The 23,018-nt window shown below is 38.9% G+C and overlaps 1 protein-coding gene across 13 annotated transcripts in view; it reads left to right on the forward strand.

Annotated features, from left to right (window-relative positions):
- The window catches only part of RAPGEF4 (Rap guanine nucleotide exchange factor 4), a 147,555-nt gene that overhangs the window by 90,871 nt on the left and 33,666 nt on the right, over positions 1 to 23,018 (forward strand). For 6 of the 13 annotated variants that reach the window (XM_021300039.2, XM_013370121.3, XM_065068783.1 and 3 more), the window contains 10 exons: positions 179 to 232; positions 530 to 636; positions 2,529 to 2,650; positions 4,108 to 4,291; positions 10,913 to 10,997; positions 14,415 to 14,475; positions 15,230 to 15,306; positions 16,422 to 16,568; positions 17,872 to 17,987; positions 21,499 to 21,587. In XM_021300039.2, coding sequence (XP_021155714.1) covers positions 179 to 232; positions 530 to 636; positions 2,529 to 2,650; positions 4,108 to 4,291; positions 10,913 to 10,997; positions 14,415 to 14,475; positions 15,230 to 15,306; positions 16,422 to 16,568; positions 17,872 to 17,987; positions 21,499 to 21,587 — 1,042 coding nt within the window. The remainder of the gene's footprint in view (positions 1 to 178; positions 233 to 529; positions 637 to 2,528; positions 2,651 to 4,107; positions 4,292 to 10,912; positions 10,998 to 14,414; positions 14,476 to 15,229; positions 15,307 to 16,421; positions 16,569 to 17,871; positions 17,988 to 21,498; positions 21,588 to 23,018) is intronic. The other 7 variants (XM_065068781.1, XM_021300040.2, XM_065068785.1 and 4 more) reach the window with 2 other exon arrangements.

Consider the following 23,018-nt stretch of genomic DNA (forward strand, 5'->3'; position numbering starts at 1 on the left):
TTTGTCTTCAGGATGCCTTCAAAGAGCTTTTTCTTCTCATGACACCTGAGCAGAGCTTGGACTTGAACATCATTCTTTTTTTTTTTTACAACTTCTTTGTTCATTTTTTTATTTTAGCCTTTATTTTATTTTACTGCTCAACCTTTAAAAATTTATTTAATTTCATTTTATTTTTCAGACACCTCCTATCGAACCTCACATCCCACCTCGTCCTACTAAAACCATTACACAGGTAATAGGACATAGGTGTGCTGTAGAGCCAGGCTGTTAGACAAATGGAAATAATTCCTATTTCCAATGGTGTGATATGTATCAGCTGAAGTGATGCTTTCTGTTAGATGTGATAACTATGCGAAACTTAAAATCCTGAATATATACTACACTGCTCTGCAAAAGTAACCATCTGTGCAAGGACTTTAAATTTAGGGAAAAGAGAACTTGTGTTTTGTTTTGCAGAAGGCAGCATAGAGATTGCAGAAATTTTAAAATCTGTGTATCTTAGTCCCTTTTTTTCTCTATGATCACCAAGGTTCCTTCAGAAAAGATCCTCAGAGCTGGAAAGATTTTGCGGAATACAATTCTATCCCGAGCTCCTCACATGATAAGAGATCGTAAATACCATCTGAAGACTTACAGGTGTGTGAGCTGATTGTATAGAGGTCTCTGAATTTTTATGCCTGCCGTCCTCTGATTTGTGATTTATGCCCTACCATACTTGCAGGTCTCAAAAGGTCTGAAATTATTCTGTGAAGCTATTTGAATCTGGATGTTATGCAGTTTTTAATGGGCCTGGTAAATCTTTTCTGAAGTAATTTGACTGGAAATTGAGTCCATGATTGTGAACAGAGCATTCACTTACAAAAACTCTTCCAAAGTTAATAGCATAGTTAGCTGGAATATTGTGTGCAATATCAAGTTAAAATGTAGATTCTGTTCTCTTAATATGTCAGTAAGAGATAATAGGAAAGTTCATTAATATATTATGTTGCTATACTGATTGCTACAGCGGTGTTTCTCAGTGTGGAGTTCTGAAAATTCACCTCGTGAGGAACATTCCTTATGCAGATTTCCTGCTCTATTTAAAATTATTTCTTTTCAGTGTATTGCCAGGCTTTCTTATCTTCCTGCTGGTGGCAGCACTGTCTTGCTGAAGTGGGATAACAATGGCAATTGTAGAGAAAGCGTTGGACTTCAAGGAGTCAGGATCTATCTACTGTTGCCTTAAGAACCAATCAACTTGGTTTAGTGTCTAATGTTTAAATCAAATACATAATGCATTATTCAGAGTATATTTAAATAAAAAATGGTTTCAAATATCTGAGTATGTCTTTTTCTAAAATTAAATCGGTATGTTGCTGATTGGCTTTTGAGGTAAGTGCACTGATTTTCCATATTTCAGTCCAAAATGTATTCAATATGTTGCAAGGTATTTGGAGCTTGTGAGGTGATCTGGAATGTACTATGATGTGACATTGCTTGTGGTTCTAGAAGAACAAAAGAGCATGTCTGATAAATGAAGACCAATGCTGGTCCAAACAACTACACGATTTTATCTTATGCATAACTGAGAAAAAACACTTACTGTTCTGTCCTTGGGTTTTTAAGCATGGAATGTCCAAATTTAGGTTTGATCCAGGTGAGGGAAAGTTTTATCATCAAAATGAGATTTTAAGTGAAAGCATTATTTAAGGTAAATTTCAGCATTACCTGTTTCTTTGGGGTCTGAAAGTGATGCGTGGAGAGTGGAGCCACAACAGCTTGTCTAGCAGGACTGGCCAGCTTCCTCTCTGATCTCCGTGTGGTCAGTTACAGATTTGTAAATTTTTTATCACATTGTATATTTACTTCTGCTGAGCTAGAGAGTGTTATGGCAGAGAATTTTCTTTAGTGACCCTGTGGCTTGTTGGTTCCCCATCCTTCCCTTTTGGGCATTCTCGAGAACTTGAGGCCTGCTGTTGTCTGCCTGAGGCTGGCTCAGTCCGGAGCTGCGAGGTGACCAGCACCAGCATGAGGGAGCCTCAGAAACCCTGTAGACTTACAAACCAGTGTCCCCAAATATAGCATGGCTGGAGTTTGGTTACAAATGGAGGAACATCCTTGTAACAGTCTTCCCGTGGGGGCTGTTCTCACTGGCAAAGCTTTTACAGAGTTAGATGATTAATTTCATGCAGGATTCTGAAAAATAGGAGGCTTTTTCTATCCCACAGTATACAGAGAAAGTTTCCTTAGAAATCTGGGCTGGAGGTTGTTGCCCTGGTGTAACAGGTTTTGTACCAGGTGGCACAGGCTCACTCTGATACTCTGAACGTTGCATTTCACAAAACACTTGTTGTTCTGCTGAGGTGATGCTCTCAACACTGACCACCTTCACTGGCATTTCAAGCATATATGCATAGATGTGGTAGCATCATATTGTCTGTAGAAAAACTGGACTAAGGTTTTAAGATGTCACTGTTCTTGGCAGACACTGTGTGATCTCTCTCTTGGCTAGATCCCTCTTCATTTCTCTCTATTTATTTGTCCTTCAGGCAATGCTGTGTGGGGACAGAGTTAGTTGACTGGATGATGCAGCAAAGTCCTTGTGTCCATTCACGAAGCCAGGCTGTTGGCATGTGGCAAGTATTGCTGGAGGAAGGTGTTCTTAACCATGGTAAGATAACGAAAATCACCGTCTTGACTAAAACATGGGCAGTGTGTGACATCAGTGCCTCTGTAGGTTTCTTTCATGAAAAAGAAAGGGATCATGAGCCCAAAAGAAATGCTGCAGAGCAACCTCTTCATTCATAAGTGCAACACGCAGACAGTATTACATGAATCTTGCTACCAATTATACCTTTTCAACTTATGAGAATATTGAAAAGTAAATGAATAATTTATAATAACTTTAATTATACTTAGGAGTACACTGGCTTGTGATTGTATTGCAAGAGCTGTATAGCACTCAGGCCAAAACCAAGAGGCATATTACCATACACAAAACTGATCTTCATCAAAGATATGCAGCATTTGGAAGTGAATATGTTTGTATTTGCTCAGATCCATAGTTTTGGAATAATTTTCACTGGTTTTGGAAATGTTCTCACATTCAGCATTCCAAGTATTCCAAGTGCAGAGACTTGGGATTTTCTTAGTTTTCTGACTGTACTTTACATTGACTTTCAGTTTCCATTTGGCAGGATTTACTTGGTAACAGGATATTATAGCCCTCAGAAGGGTAGCTTTGCAAAGCAATATTACTATTGAAGCTTTGCACATAGGGTTTTATTAAGTTCAGAAGAACAGCTGTATTACAGTACACTTCCATTTATCCTTTTCTGTGCTTCCCATATCCCACAGAGAAATTTCCACACTGAGAAGACAGATTGTTTCCGCTGTTTCCTTACTCTAAGGTCTCTAGCTTTAATTCCTGCTGAATATTCCCTTGAACTCCCAGGGGCAAGCTGTTGAAAACTGCGTCACAGTATCTAGCTCAACACATCACTCTGACTTGCTTGGAAGACCAAGGGTTTGTCCTTCACCATATCATAGCCTCTCTTTAGTAGTTGTCTCTTGGTAGTCTATCCATTAAGTTTTTCTACCAGGACACAGGTCAATGAACTTGCCCCTGAGATTATATCTTGATGATGTACATTTCTGGTGCATCAGAAAGAGTTTAGATGCTTTTGTTATCTTTTAGCCCTTGTCTGAAACATGTAGGGGAAAGTGTTCATGCTAGAGAATATGTCTTAGAAGTTTCTGATGTAACTGTTTCCCTCAGCGTGAATCGTTTGCTTAAATGAAGTGGTTTGAAACAAGAACAAAACCAGATCTAATAAGAAAAAAAACCACACATGTGCGCACACACATGTATATATACATATCCACAACACACATATATTGAAGCCTTTTGTAAAGTGTTTGTAGTACACAATTTAGAAGTGTACTCTTCAAGCAACATAATATGGACATATGTGAGAAATATAGGTGTTTCATACTCTTGCAGTTTCTCTTTAGATTTCTTTTCCTTCTTAACCAATATATCTGTGATAGATACAATGCTGCACATATTTCCAAAAGGTTAACTTGAATGAGGAGAGCTTAGTGTTTGATATTTTATGTTGTTTTCAGTGGATCAGGAACACTACTTTCAAGACAAATACTTATTTTATCGATTTTTGGACGATGAGCATGAAGACGCCCCTTTGCCAACTGAGGAAGAGAAAAAGGAGTGTGATGAGGAGCTACAGGACACTATGCTGTTTCTGTCTCAGATTGGGCCAGATGCTCATATGAGGATGATTCTCAGAAAACCGTAAGCAGATTAATGAGTTAATATTATACATGGGTCTTGCTTGTGACATGGAAACAAGAGAAATCTACATTTATTGCCAGGCATACTTTGACCAGTTTTTTCACTTCAGTGCCAGTTCGTTTAACCTCTAAATTTTTAAAGTCCATATTAAGTCATTTCCAGTCCTTATTAATGCTTTATGTTGAACTCTGTGTTGAGAAGAACCATCAAAGGCTGTGAATGTGAATGCCATATTCACCTTGAGGAAAATGCTGCATTGTGAGTTGTTATTTCATTTGCAAGTCTCCCCAAAAGCAAGTTGCAGGTAACAGAAGAGTCCTGCTCCGTTAACACTTTGTGTAGATGTGCCATTCAATTAACTATGCTGCTTTCAGTCATTGTGAGCGGGTGGAGTGGTAGGACGATAGCACAGCAGGTACCTTTCAGTTACAGTTGACAGTGGCAGCCATTAATTAGGTTCATCCTTGGGAGAACTTTATTGAATTAAGATAGGCTGGACTTAGCCTGTTGTAGTTTGCTAGCAAGGTGTGAAATGTGTCTCTGTGGGTTTATTTATCCATTCTTACTGTTATAAAATCGATACACTAAAAAAAAAATGCTTTCTGTGCCTAGGCCACAGAGGATGTCTGTCTAACCTTTTCATAGCTATCAGATCATGTCCTCTCACTCATTGGTTGGCTAACCATCGTTTCAGCAGTACATTCTGATCACACCAAAACTGTCCTAAAGGCCTTTTTTACAGGCAGCTTTATAGTGACTTCAGAGAAACCAGTATAAACTCTATTTGACCCTCCATTGAAGGAAACCTCTTCATTATGCAGTGTCGCGGTTTAGCTTCAGCCGGCAACTAAGTACCATGTGGCCACTCACTCAGTCCTTCCCTCCCCAGCGAGAAAGGAAGGGGAATCAGAGGGGAAAAAAAAGGTAAAACTTGTGGGTTGGGATAAAACAGGACAGCAAAGGAAGAGATAAAAGCAGTAATAAAAATGAAAGGATATACAAGCAAGGAATACAAAATGCAGTTGCCCACCACCCACCGATGCCCAAGCCAGCTCCTGTGCAGCAATTCCCTCCACTGGCCAACTGCCCCTGTTTATATACAGAGCGTGACCTCCTATGGTATGGATATCCCTTTGACTACTTTGGGTTGGCTGTCCTGGCTGTGTCCCTTCCCAGCGTCTTGTGGAGATTGAGTCCATCCCAGCTGAACCCAGGACATGCAGGTAGTGTGGAGGCCACTGAAGACATATTTTACTGCTAATTAAGCACACTGAGAATAATGAACTGTTTAATGTCATCTTCACTGAAGATTTACTTGTAAGGGTCAGTTCAGGAAAGATGAGTACACAAAGCTGCATCCTGCCCCTCTGAGGCCATTGGCAAAGTTTGTCTTTGCTATGGGACAGGATTGGGCTCTGCCTACAGTGTGAGAACATTTTTTTAACGCTAAAAATGTTTTGAATCCACTTGACACAAGTGGTTGCTTCTATTCTGTTTCTGTCTGTGTCCTTTCCCTCCTCTGTTCTTGCCCCTGTGTTGTCTGTTTAGATCATAAGCTCATTTAGACAGCACTCTTCCAAAAATCTTGCTAAAAGCATGGAATTTCAGAAAGTGCCATCAGATACATGTGCTTATAAAAAATAGGTAATACTACCCTGTAGCAATAGTTTTAAAGTATAAATTCTCTTTTCTCTATTTATTGGAGGTCTAGTCAGACACAACCAAAGGAGCTCTCACTGCCCGTCACACAAAATATATAGACAAAGCAGACTGAAAGCATGGTGCCTCCATAAACCCTTCTGGTGTCAGGGAAGTGTGATGCTTTGTCCTCACAGAGATGCAAAAGAGGGTTCCTTGCTCCCACAAGCAGATGCCGGTCATTAAGGGACGGTGAGCAGCGCTGTGTGTGCTGTGACCCTGCACTTCTGCACTGTTCCCTGTGCCCCAGGCTGACTGAGTAGGCTGGCTCTTGGACAATTGTCCCCTTAGGCTCTTGGGGTTTTTGGCTGCCCTACTGCATTTGCTTTCCATCATGACTTTGAGAGCAGCCAGTGTAAGTATACAGTGGCAGGATCAATGTTGATGATCACCCACACTCCTTGCAGAGACCTGAAAGGCTGGAATGATGCTGTGAAAGCACTGCTCTCCCGTGTCATCACTTGCACAGAATCACCCAAAAGAATATTCATAGGAGATTTTTCATGCAATACGGTGAGAGGGGAAGGAAGTTTTCTCAAGACTGACAGCTGTCTGACATCTTTCCCTATCTCTGTCCCTGAAAGTGCTTATTTTTGCTGCCCTTTGCTCATGGAAACTAGCTTGTTCTGTCAGGCACCATATTAACTACTGCTCTACTATTCAGTTTACGTATGTTATGATTTTGTTAGTGGAAAATCCACCATGGGCTTAGCGGTATCAAAGCTGTTAAAATCTCCGTGAACCCTCAGAGTCTGTTCTAGTTTTGACTAGACACTGTTACAGCTGCCAGAAGTTCAAGGGATTGCCAGGGCTTCAGAGACGCTGGCTCTAGCTGACCTGAGCAGGACCCACAATTTTCAAACCAACACAGCTGCATTTTATAATAGTCACCATTTCTGGAGAGGTTGCAGAACTCACATAATTACCCTGAAATAAATAAGACAATATTCTTTGATGAGAAGATTACTTTGAGAATTTGATTGTATAATGAAGCTGTTGCTTTGAAAGGTACTTTCTATTGTTCAAATCTGAAAAATCTCTAGCAAAAAGTGTCACTTGTTTTGACAGCCGACTTAAAAAATTCTCTGTTTATTACATTAACTGCAGCATTTTAACTGTCAAACTGTGAAAGAATGTTCTATAGTTTAAAAAACAGAATAGAGCTCACGGAAATTTTTGGCAGGCTCTTGTTGCTATTGGTTGGTTGTTGTTTTTTTTTTTCCTTTGGAAACACATACACTGTGAATGTGAAAATAGCTTTTTGTGAAGTAGCAAACACAGCTCTTTGCTTCTTATAATACCTGGAGTACAGGTGCAGACCCTGAGCAAGCCCCTGGAAAAAAAATTGTAGAATTAACACAGCTCTTCCTTACAAGTGTTTCAAGTTCTTCAGGATGAAAATAAATCCTGAAAACATTTTTCTAGTTATTTTATTTTAGTGGTGTTCAGATATAGCTAACTTGATAGGAAATCCCAATTAAATAGGATGCTGTAATACAAAGTTAAACACAATAATAACAGGAGTCTTTAAAGGGAGAATGGTGTTCATCAGACAACAGTATTTAACTCAGATGATTGTATGGATTATATTATTTTTTAATACTCCAAGCTACTGCAAGTTAGCAATATGACTGAAACCATAAATCTGTGTTACATATTCTTGGTGACTTCACTCAGCAATTTTTCTTTTTTCAGTACAAAGAGTGTTTGATGCAACATGTGATCATTAAACAAATTTTAGTGTCACTCGCAGAAGCTAAGCTTGACGGGATGCAAGGTAGAGGAAGTGAAAACAAATGTGAACATGATAAACAACACTATATATATAAAATAAAATAACAATTTAGTTATTTTTAAGAATTTATAGTTTCTTGAAAGTCCTGTAAAAATTAAGCAAGATCTATTTATTCTCTCATTATTAATTTTTTTAATTTAGGTATTCCACCCAGCTGTCAGTAGTAAGACCCACACTGGATTTCTCCATAAAGACAGTTTTAAGTTCTACAGTCCTTGGTAGATTTTCCTGCCAATGACATGTAATAAACAAAGTGTTATTTCTGGGACAAGAAATACAGGTTATCTTTCCCATATCAATTAATTGATGGATATGGGTATCGTATGTGGTTAATGGTAGTTATGGTGTTAATCAAAGAGCACTGATTTGGGTACAAATATTACATAATTAGCTTCCATGCTAGAGTAAGTGAACGTGCATTCACTCTCACACTCAGACACAGGTAGTGGATAAAATTATTCATGTCTCCTGTATATTCTTCATGGTACTTGAAGACAAAATTTGTACTCTGGAAATATATGTTTATTTGACATATAATCACAATGTTATAGGGTCTCTGATCTTTTCCCTTGTTCTTATTATCTGAGAATTTTCTGATTAGCAGTGTAATAAAAATAATCAATGTCCTTGCTTGTACATACATGGTTTATCTGTGGCAAAGTACTGTTATTGTCAACATCCTAGTCACAGAGAAACTCAGTGTCTCTGACCTTGATAAATTCTCCAAACACTGAACAGTTTTTATTGATCACTTAATATCACCTGACTTCTCCTGTCCATTAATGTGTAGCCTCTTTCTCTACCTATTCCATTTATTATCCTGTCTATAACCAGCTATTGCTGTTAGAATATGTCCCCTGCAGAAACTAGGTCTTTACACAGCAGGATCCTACAAATCAACATCAGTGGGTCACCACACAGGTTTTACAGAAGCAGGGATGCCTAATATCTCTCCACGTGACATCTGCAGAAGCAGAAGTAAAGACTGGGTACATCCACTGTAGATTGCCAGTCCTCCCAGTGTGCTAACACAGGAGGTAAATGGACATACTGAAAGAGGAGTGTATCCTTTTGTCTTGATAGAGATCTTATATAGTAAGACATCATCCTTTTACATTTTAAGTTATACTATGTTTTCCAAGATGTGCTGGTTTTGCAAGCATGTAATAAAATTGTTACTGCCTATGGAAAGCATTCTTTGTTAAAAGTTATCTTGTGTTTCTTAAATCTCCATTGGAAGATGGCTAGTACTGGCTTAGCTTTGTTCTGTACTTAATTAAACTGCTAGTGCCCCCTGTAAATCACTAAGAGTGGCAGTTTTATAATTTCAAGCCAGATTTGGAAATAGTAGAGAGTATTTTGAGTCACTAGAGGGCATAGCAGTACCAAACCAATTTTTGTTTCTCCCTTAAGAGTTTATTCCATTCTGTATGAGAAAAGAATAATTTCATCTAAAACATTTTTGTGTAAATTGGTCTTTAATCTGACTAATAATAAATGCATGTCATTGGTAAGTGAAGAACAGATGAAAAATATCGTTTGCTTAGCAGAGATTATGTCAGTTGTCCTAATGTTTTCTATGATATGTTCGTATGTGCTTCATCCAAAAGAAGTCTCCATCTTTTTTTTTTGCAGAAAGATGCAGTATAACCCCAGAGTGGCATAACTGCTGGGTGTTTCCTCTACCTCACCCATGATTTAGATAGACTGTTGAACCGAGAGTTGATGAGGCAGAAAACCTCTAGAACACTATATTTGTTTATATGAATTTTCTGATCCTCTAGATGCTAGAGTCTCCTGTAATAGTGACATTTTAGGTGGAAAACTTCTTTCAGAAGGGTTCATTGTGACATTCATTTCAGGGCTGTCCGAAGATTCAACTGTGCTGTTAATTCTTTTGACAATGCACATTGCAGACAGCGGGGTTTGGAGTTGCACACCAGCCTGTTCTCCATGCAAGCATGTGAACCTTCTCCTTGGCAACTCCTGCCCCTGGACCAGGCTTCCTGTATCCCATTTCTTCACATCTTAAAATTATCCTCTCTCCCTTGTTATGACTTGAGTTGCTCTTTTCTTCTGTTCTTGGCCCATTGATTTAATTCCTAAATTCTGCTGTTCACAAATCTAAACCACATTGTTTGAAAGGACTCAGCCCTATAAAAGTAACTTGGAATAATGCTTTAAAGGATTTTTTCTGTGTGTATGTAACTCCAATGCAGTCTCAAATTATATCGTAGGAGAATTTGTCCTTTTAGAAAATAAAGTTGTATTAGACACTTTAACTGAAGAGAATCTTGTGAGTGGGAAAAAGTTTAAGAGTCACAAGCTCCTATGATTTCTTTTCATAGGTGCTGTTTATTATTAATAGATCCTCCAAAGCATCTCTGACACACTGCACTTCTCAGTATTTGTGTCCTTTTGTAGCAACCACAAAATTTTCCAGTGTGTGAACTACAAAAATGCAGTTATTTCAGTCACAGTGGCAGCCTCATTCCTTGTTGTGCTGCAGGAGGATTATTCCTTCATCAGTGCATGCTCTTCATTAATGACTGCTTCTTGTATTTTTCAGTGAAGTTGAAACTACTGGGTGGTTCTTATTTATCTTTGTGGCTGAACAACAGCGCTCAGTGTTAACTCTGTCGCAGTCATTTCCTGTCCTCCAAGGTGCACTGCTGCCTCTGCCAGTTGATCAGCAGCAATTCACGCGCTCCTTTACAAACCACTGCTCTTCTCTGTTTGCTACAACTAATTATTGCCACATGTGAAAAATAGTGCCAGTCCCATACTCAGGAGTCCTGTTGAAAGGAACTGATCTTTATGTACCATTTCTGATTTATCTGACCATTTTATGTATAGAACACTTGATTTCATCAGGACAGCTGCCTAATCAGGATCTCTCTGAGGTGGTTGCCATGGCTGCTGCTCGGTGTCGTTCAGGTGGTTTCATGGTGCTTCCATCCTTTGTGTGCTTCAGTCCTCCAGCCAGAACCATCGTCCAGTCCCAGCTTAGTGAGGATGTACCCTTCAGCAGACAATACAACAGCATTTTGTGTTCTTTTGTACTTCTCTGAAGCATTTATTTTGGGCATTTATTGCATTTGGCTGTCCTTTTTATCTTCTCTCTGTAGGCCTGGCCAGAGATCTGTAGATGACTTAGAAATTATATATGAAGAACTTCTTCACATTAAGGCCTTATCTCATCTTTCTACCACAGTAAGTATTTTTTAAAAATATAACTCATCACCAAAAGGGAGGTTGAATTTTGAACTTCTGGTGCTTTATTGGAATTGAAGTGCTGACAACTGTTTCCATTTATGCTTTCCATGCAAAGAAGTTATTCCCACCTGTGAGGACCACCCAGTCACTATGTAGATGTAGGTGATCTTTTGGATATCAGATATAATTATCTTCATGTGTTTCTCCACAGCCCCCACCTCACTCATTTTGCACAGGTGCCTCCATCAAGGTCCATATCAGATGCATGCAGTCTGATCTGACACCTGGAACAGTGGCACTACTGATTTTTGCAGAATGTATTTCTAATTTCTGAACTATAAGAAGACTTGACCTGAACCAGTTAGGAGGAGGAATTGCACAGTGCCGAAAGGTGTAGTTTGTGGTGCTGACGGGTTGGAGTTTGGTCCTAGAGTGAGGGAAACTTCACATCAGATCCCTTCTCTCTGAGTGGGCAAGAACAGTGCACAGAATCAAGAAAAAATGAAATGGAGAAAATGCCTGGAGGAGAGAATGCAAGTGTTTAAATTCTCACCATCATTGACACACTGTGTAGGCAAGTGAAACAAGCTAAATAGTACTTTACTTGGTAGCAGCAAGATGTGGGTACTTTCAGACAAAGGAAGCTGGTAAAAAATTAGATTTATGCTTGACAGTTGTTTATTTGGAAGCTCTTAATATTTTCAGTAATTCACAAATAACTTGGACAGATGCAGCTAATTATGAAACTGATAGTACTCTGTGCAAACATAATGTCTGAGCAATGTTTTTCAGAGTTGGTAACTGAACTAAAAGAGAACAGCTAGCCAAAATCCTTCAACATCTCTGGGATGCTGGAAAAAATATTTAAAGAAAGACTTCAGTAAGATCTAGAAATTAACATTTTCAAATCAAACAATAAAAACTACCCAAGACAGATACTGAGAGGGAGTGGAGAACCCTCTTGAGACTACACACATAACCCAGAACAAAAAATCTGAAACACAAAATATTTCCAGCTCAGAAGAAATTCAGACTTGAGGTCAGAATCCACTGCAAACAACATATAGAACAAGTATGGCAAACGATACAAACTGCAAAAAATACTTGGCATTTTGAAGAAGTGCAATTGATTCCGTGTTTTTAGTAAGAATGTGGAAATGCCAGCCTAAACTGAAAGAGAAAAGAGAAACCATGATTAGCTTAGAGGAATTCTTCAGAGGAGCAACAGACAGCATTGCTCCTATGAACCAGAAGATTAATGGTCAATCAACTTGAAAGCAAAAAGTAATAAGTTTTCTAGGTATGCCACAAGCAGCAGGAAGCAAAATGGATAAAATTCGAGTCGCATGGTGGCGAACTAATCCTTGCTAGAGAAGCCTGTGAAGTTAATGTATGAATGAAAAACAATTCCATAATACGGTGTTATAAACATACCAAATTCTTGGCTTCATCAAGAGGATTCTTTCACTGCAGAGGCAAATGTCTGAAACAACTGAGAAGACATCTGAGGATGTACATGGATAGGAACCATCTCTACAGTGTGCAGAACTCTGCTAATGGGATTGTATTTCCCTTCCTTAGGAAAACATCATTGCCTTCAGGCAGAGGTTATAAAAGAGTTTGAGCTACTTGTCACAGAAATCCCAGGCCTGTGGGTGCGTTTGCTGGTCAGTGTACTAAAAAAAAAGTCACACCTCTGTTTATCCCTCTTCTCCAGGCGACAAGCAGAGTGCTTTGCACTGGCTGTCAAGGAGTTCTGGGAGAGGTAGCCGGTGTGGTATATTTATGCTTGATGCCTGAGAAGGGGTCTGGTGGGTGCCTTTAGGACATCAGAGCCTGAATTTGTCCACCCATCTTAGGAGACACAGTCACCAGGCTCTAGTCTGGATTGTGTCCAGAATTTGAGAGCTCCTCCCCAAGATTTTCTTCATGGCCAAAAAATTTTATCAATTTAAACAGGTGGTAGAATGGTGTGAAATATTGCTACTAAATATATGTTAGAACCAGCTTTTGATTTGCATTTGGCGTACTTACATTATACAGAGGTAACTCTGAAACATGGATTGTCACCAGCTGATGTTCTCTGGAAACAAGAATGCCACTGCTTGGAAATTGGCCTCCAAGTCCTTGGAGACTTGTGGCTTTGTGAAGAGAGACATAAAGCACACAGGAAAATTTAGGATAATTTGAAATTCTGGGTGCTGCTATTGCTGTGTGAAAGTAGCACTAACAGTGTTTACAGCTAGGAAAAGCTGTTGTTAATGTTGTCTCACTAGAGGCTCTTACCACCCGTCAGTGGTGAGAGCCAACCACAGCAGAGCACTGCAGACCCCAGGGGGAGCAGGCTGACACCTCCTCCAGCTTCTGGAAGAGGTGGAGAGCCAGACATCTTGTCCTGTTCTGGGCCCCTCAGTTCAAGAAGGACAGGAAACTGATGGAGAGAGTCTAGTGCAGGGCAACAAGGATCATTAAGGGACTGGAGCATCTCCCTTATGAGGAAAGGCTGAGGGAGCTGGGTCTCTTTACCTTGGAGAAGACTGAGGGGTGACCTCATTAATGTTTATAAATATATAAAGGGTGAGTGTCATGAGGATGGAGCCAGGCTCTTCTCAGTGACAACCATTGGTAAGACAAGGGGTAATGGGTGCAAACTGGAACACAAGAGGTTCCACTTAAGTATGAGAAGAAACTTCTTCAGGGTGTGAGGGTGACAGACACTGGAACAGGCTGCCCAGGGGGGCTATGGAGTCTCCTTCTCCGGAGACATTCAAAACTCGCCTGGACACCTTCCTGTGTAACCTCATCTGGGTGTTCCTGCTCTAGCGGGGGAATTGGACTAGGTGATCTTTTGAGGTCCCTTCCAATCCCAAACATTCTGTGATTCTGTGATCTTGCCTGGGAAGCGGCCAGGCCAAGTGGGGCCTCAGCAGGCCCAGATGGCTGCACCTCAGTGGGACGCAGCAGAAGTGGCCAGACTCATGTCTGTGAGGGGAAGGGCACTGATTTCTTAGGGAGGAACAGGACTGCCACAGAGCTTCATGGAGTAATTGGCAATTGCTCACTATCTTCTGTGATAGATCAACTATTAGTGTTTTAAATTTTCCATCATGTTAATTGTTAATGATGGTTTCACGTGTGTGTGTGTATAAAGAAAAATGTGGAGACCTGTATCTTAAAGATGCTCTTGTCTGAGCCATTTGCAGCCAGGAAATGCAGAGGCTTGTGTTCTGTAAAGCAAATCAGTAGGAAACAAGACATCGCGTGAAGCAGAGCATTGTTCCAGCATCCCCTGGATGAGCGCTAAACGGTGCAGAAGGAAGGAAAGCAGCGACTGTAGTATATTATGTGACTTTCTCTACGCCAGGAAAAATAAGATACATATAAAAACTATCTTTTTCCTCTCTTTATTTTAAGGTAAAGCGAGAATTAGCAGGTGTCCTGATTTTTGAATCACATCCCAAAGCAGGAACGGTCTGTAAGTAAATGGAGTCCTGTCAGATCTTCTTTCTCATCTGTGAACATTTAAATTCTTAATGCTTAAATGACAAGAGCAAAACTTGGATGTACTCTTCAAACCTGACTGGCACACACTGTTCAAATCTGGGGCAATAGGTGTTGACTTAGTCAGTTGCCGATGGCAGGGACAGTACCAAAATTAATTTTATATCCTTGGATGTATGTATTGCCTACAATTTGGGTGTGTTTTTATCTAGAATTCTGGATTGGACCAATCTTCATTTTAAATGTATTTTAATATTATCCTTGTATTAAAAAAATCTTGCTGCACAATTTATTTTAAATTTATTTTAAATTTATTTAAAATGTCAGATTGCTTAAACCTGTTTATACTGAGAAGTTTTAGCAAATGAATGTCAAATTCACAGCCACTGGAGAATTGGCTTAGAACATGGTGCTACTGGTGGGATCCAAGTCTGTGTGCTGATGAGTAACTGATAACCTGCCATGTATTGATAAAATAGTTGTTGCAATTGTCATGGAAAATAACAGCAACTTGCACATAGTGTAATAAAATAACTGCTTATATGGGTGTGGGGGGTTTTCTAAAATCTGAAGGCAATTGCTTTTAAAATTATAGTATGACTTTTTTCAAGGTAGACATTAATATGACTGCAATAGATTTACCTTGAATTTTATTGTGTGCAGAATCTCACCCATTTCTATTTCAGATAACTGTATTCTCACCACAAAATCTTTTCTCTCTCTCATAGTATTTAATCAGGGAGAAGAAGGTACTTCTTGGTACATTATCCTAAAGGGATCAGTAAATGTAGTCATTTATGGCAAGGTATTGTTTTCAGAAGCCTTTTTATATGATTCTTATTATTGGAATTGTAAGAGCAAACTTTGAAGGAATACAGTTTAATTTAGAGCAAAATTGCTTTTGTGAGGAAACAAATTGACTGTAATTTTTATTAAGAAATGATCCAGTGGTTTCACTGATTATACATCCAGTTGATTACTGTATAATTTCAGGATATATTACACACTTTCTGAATATAATTCAGCAGAGTTATATCAGTATCTTTAGGACAAAGTAATTTGCTGGAATTTGGTGAACTGCCAGACTTGCATCTCTTGGGGGTTTTTGCCCTGTCCCTTTACCACCATATTCTCTTAAATTTCTGTAACTAACTTTTCTGATGCATGTCTGACAGAAGTACCTCTTTGTGACTAGTGGCTCTCAGGTTGGATGAACCGTTCCAAATTGATGCCAGCTCTTCTTTTTAGTTGAGCTAGAGATTCAAAAGCATCTCTATTAGATTTCCTGTTTATGAGAGAAATTTTTCAAGGCAAAAAGTTGGACTTTGGTACACAGCAATCCCTTGAGTCTTTAAAAATATCTGCTTTCCTTTTGATTTCTCATTCAGTGACTGAGAATCCTCCATTCTGAACACCAAGCATTTCACCAAAATCTAGCATAGAGGCTCTGGTGCTAAGTCTGTTCCTAAGAAACCCATATTTAGATACCTGTTTTCCATCACAGAGTGGGCCGGATCCTCTGCTACTAAAAACTGAAGTAAACAGAGCACTGCTGATTTACACCAGCTGAGGATGTGGAGTTATATGTTATTTCTGCAAACGTGAGCTTATTTTTTAGGGCTTCTTTAAATAAAAACCAAACAGCTCAACAACTTTCAGTCTTCAGCAGGGCTTGAAGGGGCCTTCAGGCTTGATGTAATTTCAGAGAACAAGCCAATTCTTTTCTGTTCTTGCTTTTCTTCAGTAATAGTAATAACCAGCTATCAAGTATTGTTTCCTAGTCATTATTTGGGCTGTTGATTTCCTGCCAAATAGATTTATTTTGGTATTTGATTGTGAAGTCCAGTGTTTGTACAAGGACTCACAATAGAATCCAGAGTAATCATGGGTTTCTGCATGTAAATGTTTTGCTCTATGCAGGGCGTGGTATGTACTCTGCACGAAGGAGATGATTTCGGCAAGTTAGCGCTTGTAAATGACGCGCCCAGAGCAGCATCCATTGTTCTGCGTGAAGACAACTGCCACTTCTTGAGAGTAGACAAGGAGGACTTCAACAGGATCCTTAGGGTAAGAGTTGGAAGGTATCTGACAGCAAGGTATCAGAACTTGCAGAGTTTTCTAGAGTCTGTCTTATTTCAATTGACATGTTGATAACCTTGTTTGAAGTGTCCCTAATTGCAGAACAGAGATAAGACAGTCTAGAAGATCATGTGAAGTATACATTAATAATCCTTCCTCTTTTACTGTTTCCAACTCAGCCTTGAAAATGGGACAAAATGTGTTCTGTCTCTCACGTTTCTGTGGTCTAAATTTGCCAAGTACTCAGATTTTGCTTATGCTGTCCAAGATTTCTGGGCGATCTTCCATCCAAATATTGAATAAAACAAGATCACCAATTCTTCCAGATAGGTCAGTGTCAGGTACCTTAAGAGATTCAAGGCATGATTGAGTGGCAAATTAAATAAACTATGGGTAAATACACAGATATCTTTATCCGAGAGCTCCAGAAAGATATTCCCAGACTAATTTTACAGTTATTCACATTAGGGCTAATGACTTCTAAAGTCTAGCTGTAATTCTGTAAATACAGGCTGGTTTGCGATCATTGGTGGTAAAGGAAGTCAAAACCAGTATCATCCTGAATTTGAATTATATACATGGCCAGTATTGCAGCAATAGAACCAGTCTAGAGAGAGCACTATGCTAGAAAAATGGCATAAGCTTGTGCTTACGGTACAAAAAGGAATGAGGATCCCATCGGCAGTAAGGTTGGCCATGGAGACTCCCAACTGATTCAGCTTTGACTGATACTTCAAAGAAGATCAGAGTCTGTGATCTCATCAATTTTCATCTGTGTTATTTGAATGCACATTATATTTAATTCTTTTTTTTTTTTTTTTTACTGTGATCCAGTAGTTGAAAATGAAAAGTTTACCAACAGTTTCCTGAACTAAGATTTATCATTTTTAAATGCCTTTTTCTCTTTTCTAAGTGCCTTTTTTCATTTTTTTTTAAGAGAAAAGTCAGATTATAGATAATATTGTTCACATGTAAGTGGGGATAGAGACCATATTACGTATGGAAAGTTGTGGAGGAGGGCTCTGTTTTCTGGCAAAGTGTTTTTCCTTTGCCATGGCTAGAGATTTTTCTCATCGTTCTTGCACTAGACCTGCCCACATTGCTCTGTCTCTTCCCCCTGTGCTAGTGCTTCCTACTTGATTCTGCCTGTGAGAAAAGCAGAATAGAGATAAATACAGGGCAAAATAACCAACCTCAGAGTCTTTTGTGTTTGAAAGTCATGCACTTTTTGAGAGTAACTAATCGGCCAAATCAGATGCAATTATTTTACTAAAAGTAACTTGTCTTGCAGGATGTGGAAGCAAATACGGTAAGACTCAAAGAACATGACCAAGATGTCTTGGTGTTGGAGAAGATCCCAGCAGGAAACAGAATTTCTAATCAAGGAAATTCACAGCCTCAGCACAAGTATGTTTTTATTCAATAGTGCAAATGTCAGACAATGATTAACCTTTTCATATGGTATTATTATCCAAACAATAGCATACTCCCCCTTTCTATGGAAGAATGCAGTGCATATAAAGTTTTCTTTTCTTTAATCATCAGCTGATCACATGCCCCATACTGGATAATATATCCGTTTCCAGCAGCACACCAGTTCTATGTCTTTACACAATAATTCTCTGAAGATCTCACTGTAAATACTTATCTCATGTAATAGCTTCTAAAGAGACTGCACATGAAGAATGCTGAAACCCTATAAAGCTGAGCTACTGTGTAAAAAGACATTAGGAAAAGCCATTGCTTTATTGTTAAGTACAGATATTTTCATTTTGGATTTTGAGCTCTGCATTCTAATTAGAGTTTGCTAGCTACAATTTGTATACAAAACTAAGGTCTCATGTGATGGAAGTTGAACAGCTTATCTTACAGAATGGGTTTGTACTGTAATAACAATATTCATTATATTTGCTTTACTTTCTTACTGAAAGGGAGAAAGTACAATTCTGTTTGGATACTACTGTGATAAGAGCAGAGTGAGGCTGTTATCATTCCAAATGTTGGTAAAACCCCTAAAGGCTTTGTAAATGTGTTATTTGCAAATTGATGCACAATTTTCTTCAGAAACACTCGAACAACTTCAATAAAATAAGCAGGAAGGAGTTTTAAATCCTTTGCCCTGGACCTTTATTTTTTTTTTCAAAGAAAGAGCTACTTGACTGTGAGATATTTTGGGTGATTTTTATCTGATCTGGGATTTCATATACATATTTTATCTGCCTAACTGAATATAAAGATTTGTAAAGATCTATGAAGGGTCGAATAAACCATTCTTTGTACTTTAGATACACTTTTCATGTATTTCAGAAACCGCCATTTTATTTCTCACTTGATCTGTTAGAAAAACAAACTATGGTACCAGGAAAACACATACTCTTACAACAAATTTTTCTTTGTCTAAATGAGGGGGACTTGATTGCAGGCAGTGGGTTTGCATCAGCAGCTGCAATGCACAGCAACTTGGTCATAGATTTGAATCCAGTTTCTTGGGTCTGATGTATTTTTCGTTCTTTTGAAAGTTTCATTTAAAGGTATTTCCACTGACTTGCTTGCAAACTCTTTGCACCGGCATTATTTGCATTATTCAACATGTTCTTGTTCAGAGTTCGATTAAAATAGCTGGAGACTTTTATGGTCCCTGGTTAAGTTAGGCTGTATTTTAGAGCTTACATTCCAGGAATATTTTCAGGTAAAGCTCAGAATTCCATTTCTGTAAATATTTTAAGCATTTAGTCAGATTTGGGTACTATCAGTGTGCCTGGAAAAGGGAGCTTTTGCTGAGAACAGTGACAGACATGAACTACACAACAGAGGAAGCTACCTTGAAAGGTCACTGTCTGCTTTTCAGCAGTCAGATTATTTTCTTAATAGTGTATTGGCAGTGTCTTTTTGTATAAAATCCTTCTAAATGAGTTCACTGTTTTTGAAGATGGCAATCTTTTTGTTTCCTTTGTTAGTAAATAGATTAAGTGGCTACATTTATGTTTCAGAGTCCAAATCAAATAATGTATTCTAATTTCTGGAATGTGTTACTGGACAGTTAGTTGAGTGTTCAGTACTTTTGAAAATCAGTGTGCCTGAAGGAGAAGCTTAACAGGGACCTCTTCTTAAAGGCTTGCTGCTCTGCTCTTAATTGGGTAGTTTACATCTCTGATATCTCTTCGGATGAGCTGACCTTTAGGTTTTGTCCCCTAAGTGGGTACATAGCATTTGCAGTAGAGAAATGTTCTGCGTCCCAAGGTTTTTCCCTGAAATATCCAGTCAACCAAGAATCTCATTTTCTTCATCTTAATCTTGGGGAAAACTTCACTTTGGGGGCAGATCCTCTCAGTTGTAGTTTGGATTCTACTACCTCCTCGGCTGAGGAAGCCCGGCTCCTGCACAGCTCCCGAGCCCTGCTTTCAAACAGACAGCTTCGCTTGCAGGACTAGCTCTGAAGTTCTTACTCCCACGCTCTAACTCTTTATGGGTGATCACACTCATGCAGGATGAATTCAGCAGCCCTGCGAGTCGCTTCACTGTTCATTTTTGCTTTCATATTCAGAGTACAGCAACCTGTGATTTCTCTGCTTCACTCACTTAGACACTTGGTTAGAATCTCTGCGAGAATGTGCACTGGCTTAACAAGTGTTTGTGTTCTTGGGACATCAATACAGCTCTTCCAAAGGGGCTGGCAGGTAAAAGAACTGTGACGGTCAGCGCTCAAAGTGAGGAGGAGCTCCCAGGAGCTCAGCTCCACCACTTATTTCTCAGCAGGAGCAAAGTGTCTTCACTTCTCGGGGTTTTTTCTTTCTTTCTTTCTTTCTTTCTTTCTTTCTTTCTTTTTTTTCTTTTTTTTTTCTTTCTTTCTTTCTTTTTTTTTTTCTTTCTTTCTTTTTTTCTTTCTTTCCTTTTCCTTTTCCTTTTCCTTTTCCTTTTCCTTTTCCTTTTCCTTTTCCTTTTCCTTTTCCTTTTCCTTTTCCTTTTCCTTTTCCTTTTCCTTTTCCTTTTCCTTTCCCTTTCCCTTTCCCTTTCCCTTTCCCTTTCCCTTTCCCTTTCCCTTTCCCTTTCCCTTTCCCTTTCCCTTTCCCTTTCCCTTTCCCTTTCCTTTTCCTTTTCCTTTCCTTTCCATACTTCATCAGTTGGATTCTGGGGGGAAAAAAAATAGGAGAAAAAAAGATGTAAAGATTGAAAGAATTGAAAGAATGGAGGGAAAATAAAAAAAGGAAAGGAAAAAAAAAGACAACAGGACAAGTTTAGCAATACGCTATGATATTCTGCTCATACTTAAAATCTGGCCAGTGCTTTTGCATGAAGCAGAAAAACCTGATTACTGCACTTGTTTCCCTACCTCCCTAAATGTACTCCAGGAAGTGGTACAGTCCTAACGTTATCCACTTGAAAAACTTTCTTCAGCTACCTGAGGCATTGCACAAGTTTGAAATTGCAGTGTGCTATTTCATTATCTGCCTCCACATTCTCAGTGATGCTGCAGGAAGTTGTTTCCTTGCTCTGACATTGGTACACACTAGTTCTCATTTCATGCTCACAGAAAGTCTGTTAGACCCTTTAATGACTGGGAACAGCTGTTGTTGCCGAGATATTTATTCTCAGTGGAGAAGCATTTCCGACTGCCCTTCCTCAGGGTTGCACCAGTGCAGCTTGGCTGACTGCTGTGTAACCATGGTGGTGTTACACTGGAGTACTTGTGTCACCTTGTGCTCCCTGGGTAGGGTGGAGAGTGTTGTTGCTCCCATTTTACAATGGGGAAGCCAAAAAAGATTGTGAGTGGTTTTGTCCTAAGCCACCCAGAGATTCTGGTCAGAGCAGGAATTTGCACTCTGGCACCTGTCAATCTGGGTCTTCTCACTGGCACACAACTGTTTCTTGATCAGCTGTTTTGCCTATGAAACACTAACTGTTTCTTTCCCTCCCTCAGGTATATTGTGATGTCAGGAACCCCAGAGAAAATTTTAGAGCACTTTCTAGAAACCATGCGCCTTGAAGCAACATTAAATGAAGCAACAGGTACCTACATGACAAAGGCTGTGTTATTATTACTGCATAAGATGGTCTTGCTGGGGGAACACCGCAATGTGATGCTTTGAAAAGCAGTTAGTGGTAGTTTTTTCCTGAATAAGAACTGCTCTGAAACAACCCCGAGAAAGCCTAGCAAATCCAGAATTAAAGATAATGATCCACTCCTCCTAGCCTGCCCTACTGTATTTGTACTTCCGGTTTGAAGTAGAACAGCAAAGTCTCAGGCCACTTAGTGCCAGACCACTAGTCATGACTTTAATAAGGCACAACTGTAGGGCCAGTTCAGAGCATGCGTTACCAACCGATGGTAGTGGTCCTCAGACTTCTTGTTCTGGATGTCACTTAATACTGTGAACTAGCTGGATAGCTCCAGCCATTGTGTTATGCTAGAATAAGTATTGCCAAATTTTCACATCCATATCTAATTTAAAGTATCACAATTTAAATTACTTGTTGGTGATACTTTCCCATATGCAGGGAAAGAATTGTTACTCAAAAGAGAACTCAGTACACCATGGGCCAAATCCCAAGAATGCAGATTGCTGCAGCTGCAGCACTTTACACTGCTTTTCGCTAGTGTAAAGAGAACAGAGAATCCATGTCTAGGGATATAGATACTTGCTGACTTACTATTAATAAGTATTTTAATTTTTAAAAAGAGTCAGGGAAAAAAATTCCTCCTAGTTATGATAAAGCAATGCAGAGACTTTTATATTAGGCTACAGAATATCGCTTCAGCGTGTTCTTTTTACATTGCAGATGTCTGAGAAGTATATATTCAAAGATGTTCTTAAATCCAGCTAATCTGTTGCTGACCTCATAAAACTGGAGAAACCTGTATAGTGGTCCATAAATAGTGGAAGAACTGAAAGATTACAGAAATCCTTTAACAGCGTGTGTTTTAACTACTTTTAAGAATAAAAATTATTCTTTTCATAGATACCTTTTTATTAGAATTACAGCAGAACGTTGTTCTTTAAGCCTGCATGTATATAATCACAAATTTACTATTCATAGTATGCATGTATTATAATTTTTTTGAAAACAAATTATTTTTTAAAATATTTTAAAACTTTTCCCCAAAACATCCAATGACAAGATTATACCTATATCCTAATGGGGTACAAAATGTCACAATTCACAAAGCTATTTTTAGGATATAGAAGCTCAAGAGTGCTGAAAAATTGAATATTTAGTTTATGCATTCCTTTAATTTAAAAACAGTTAAAATCCACCTTGCTCTGGATATTACACAAAGAAAAAGTCCCACCTTTCCGGAGGTGAGTTTTGTGAACTGAAAGATATTTTCGTATATAAATTACAGTGGAAGCAATGATGTAATATTACAGCACACAGTTATCTCACCATATTTTTTCTGATATCTCTTACTTAAAGGGTTTTCAAATGTTTCTCATATCT

Source organism: Columba livia, chromosome 7 (genome assembly GCF_036013475.1).
Source record: "Columba livia isolate bColLiv1 breed racing homer chromosome 7, bColLiv1.pat.W.v2, whole genome shotgun sequence".
NCBI lineage: Eukaryota > Metazoa > Chordata > Aves > Columbiformes > Columbidae > Columba > Columba livia.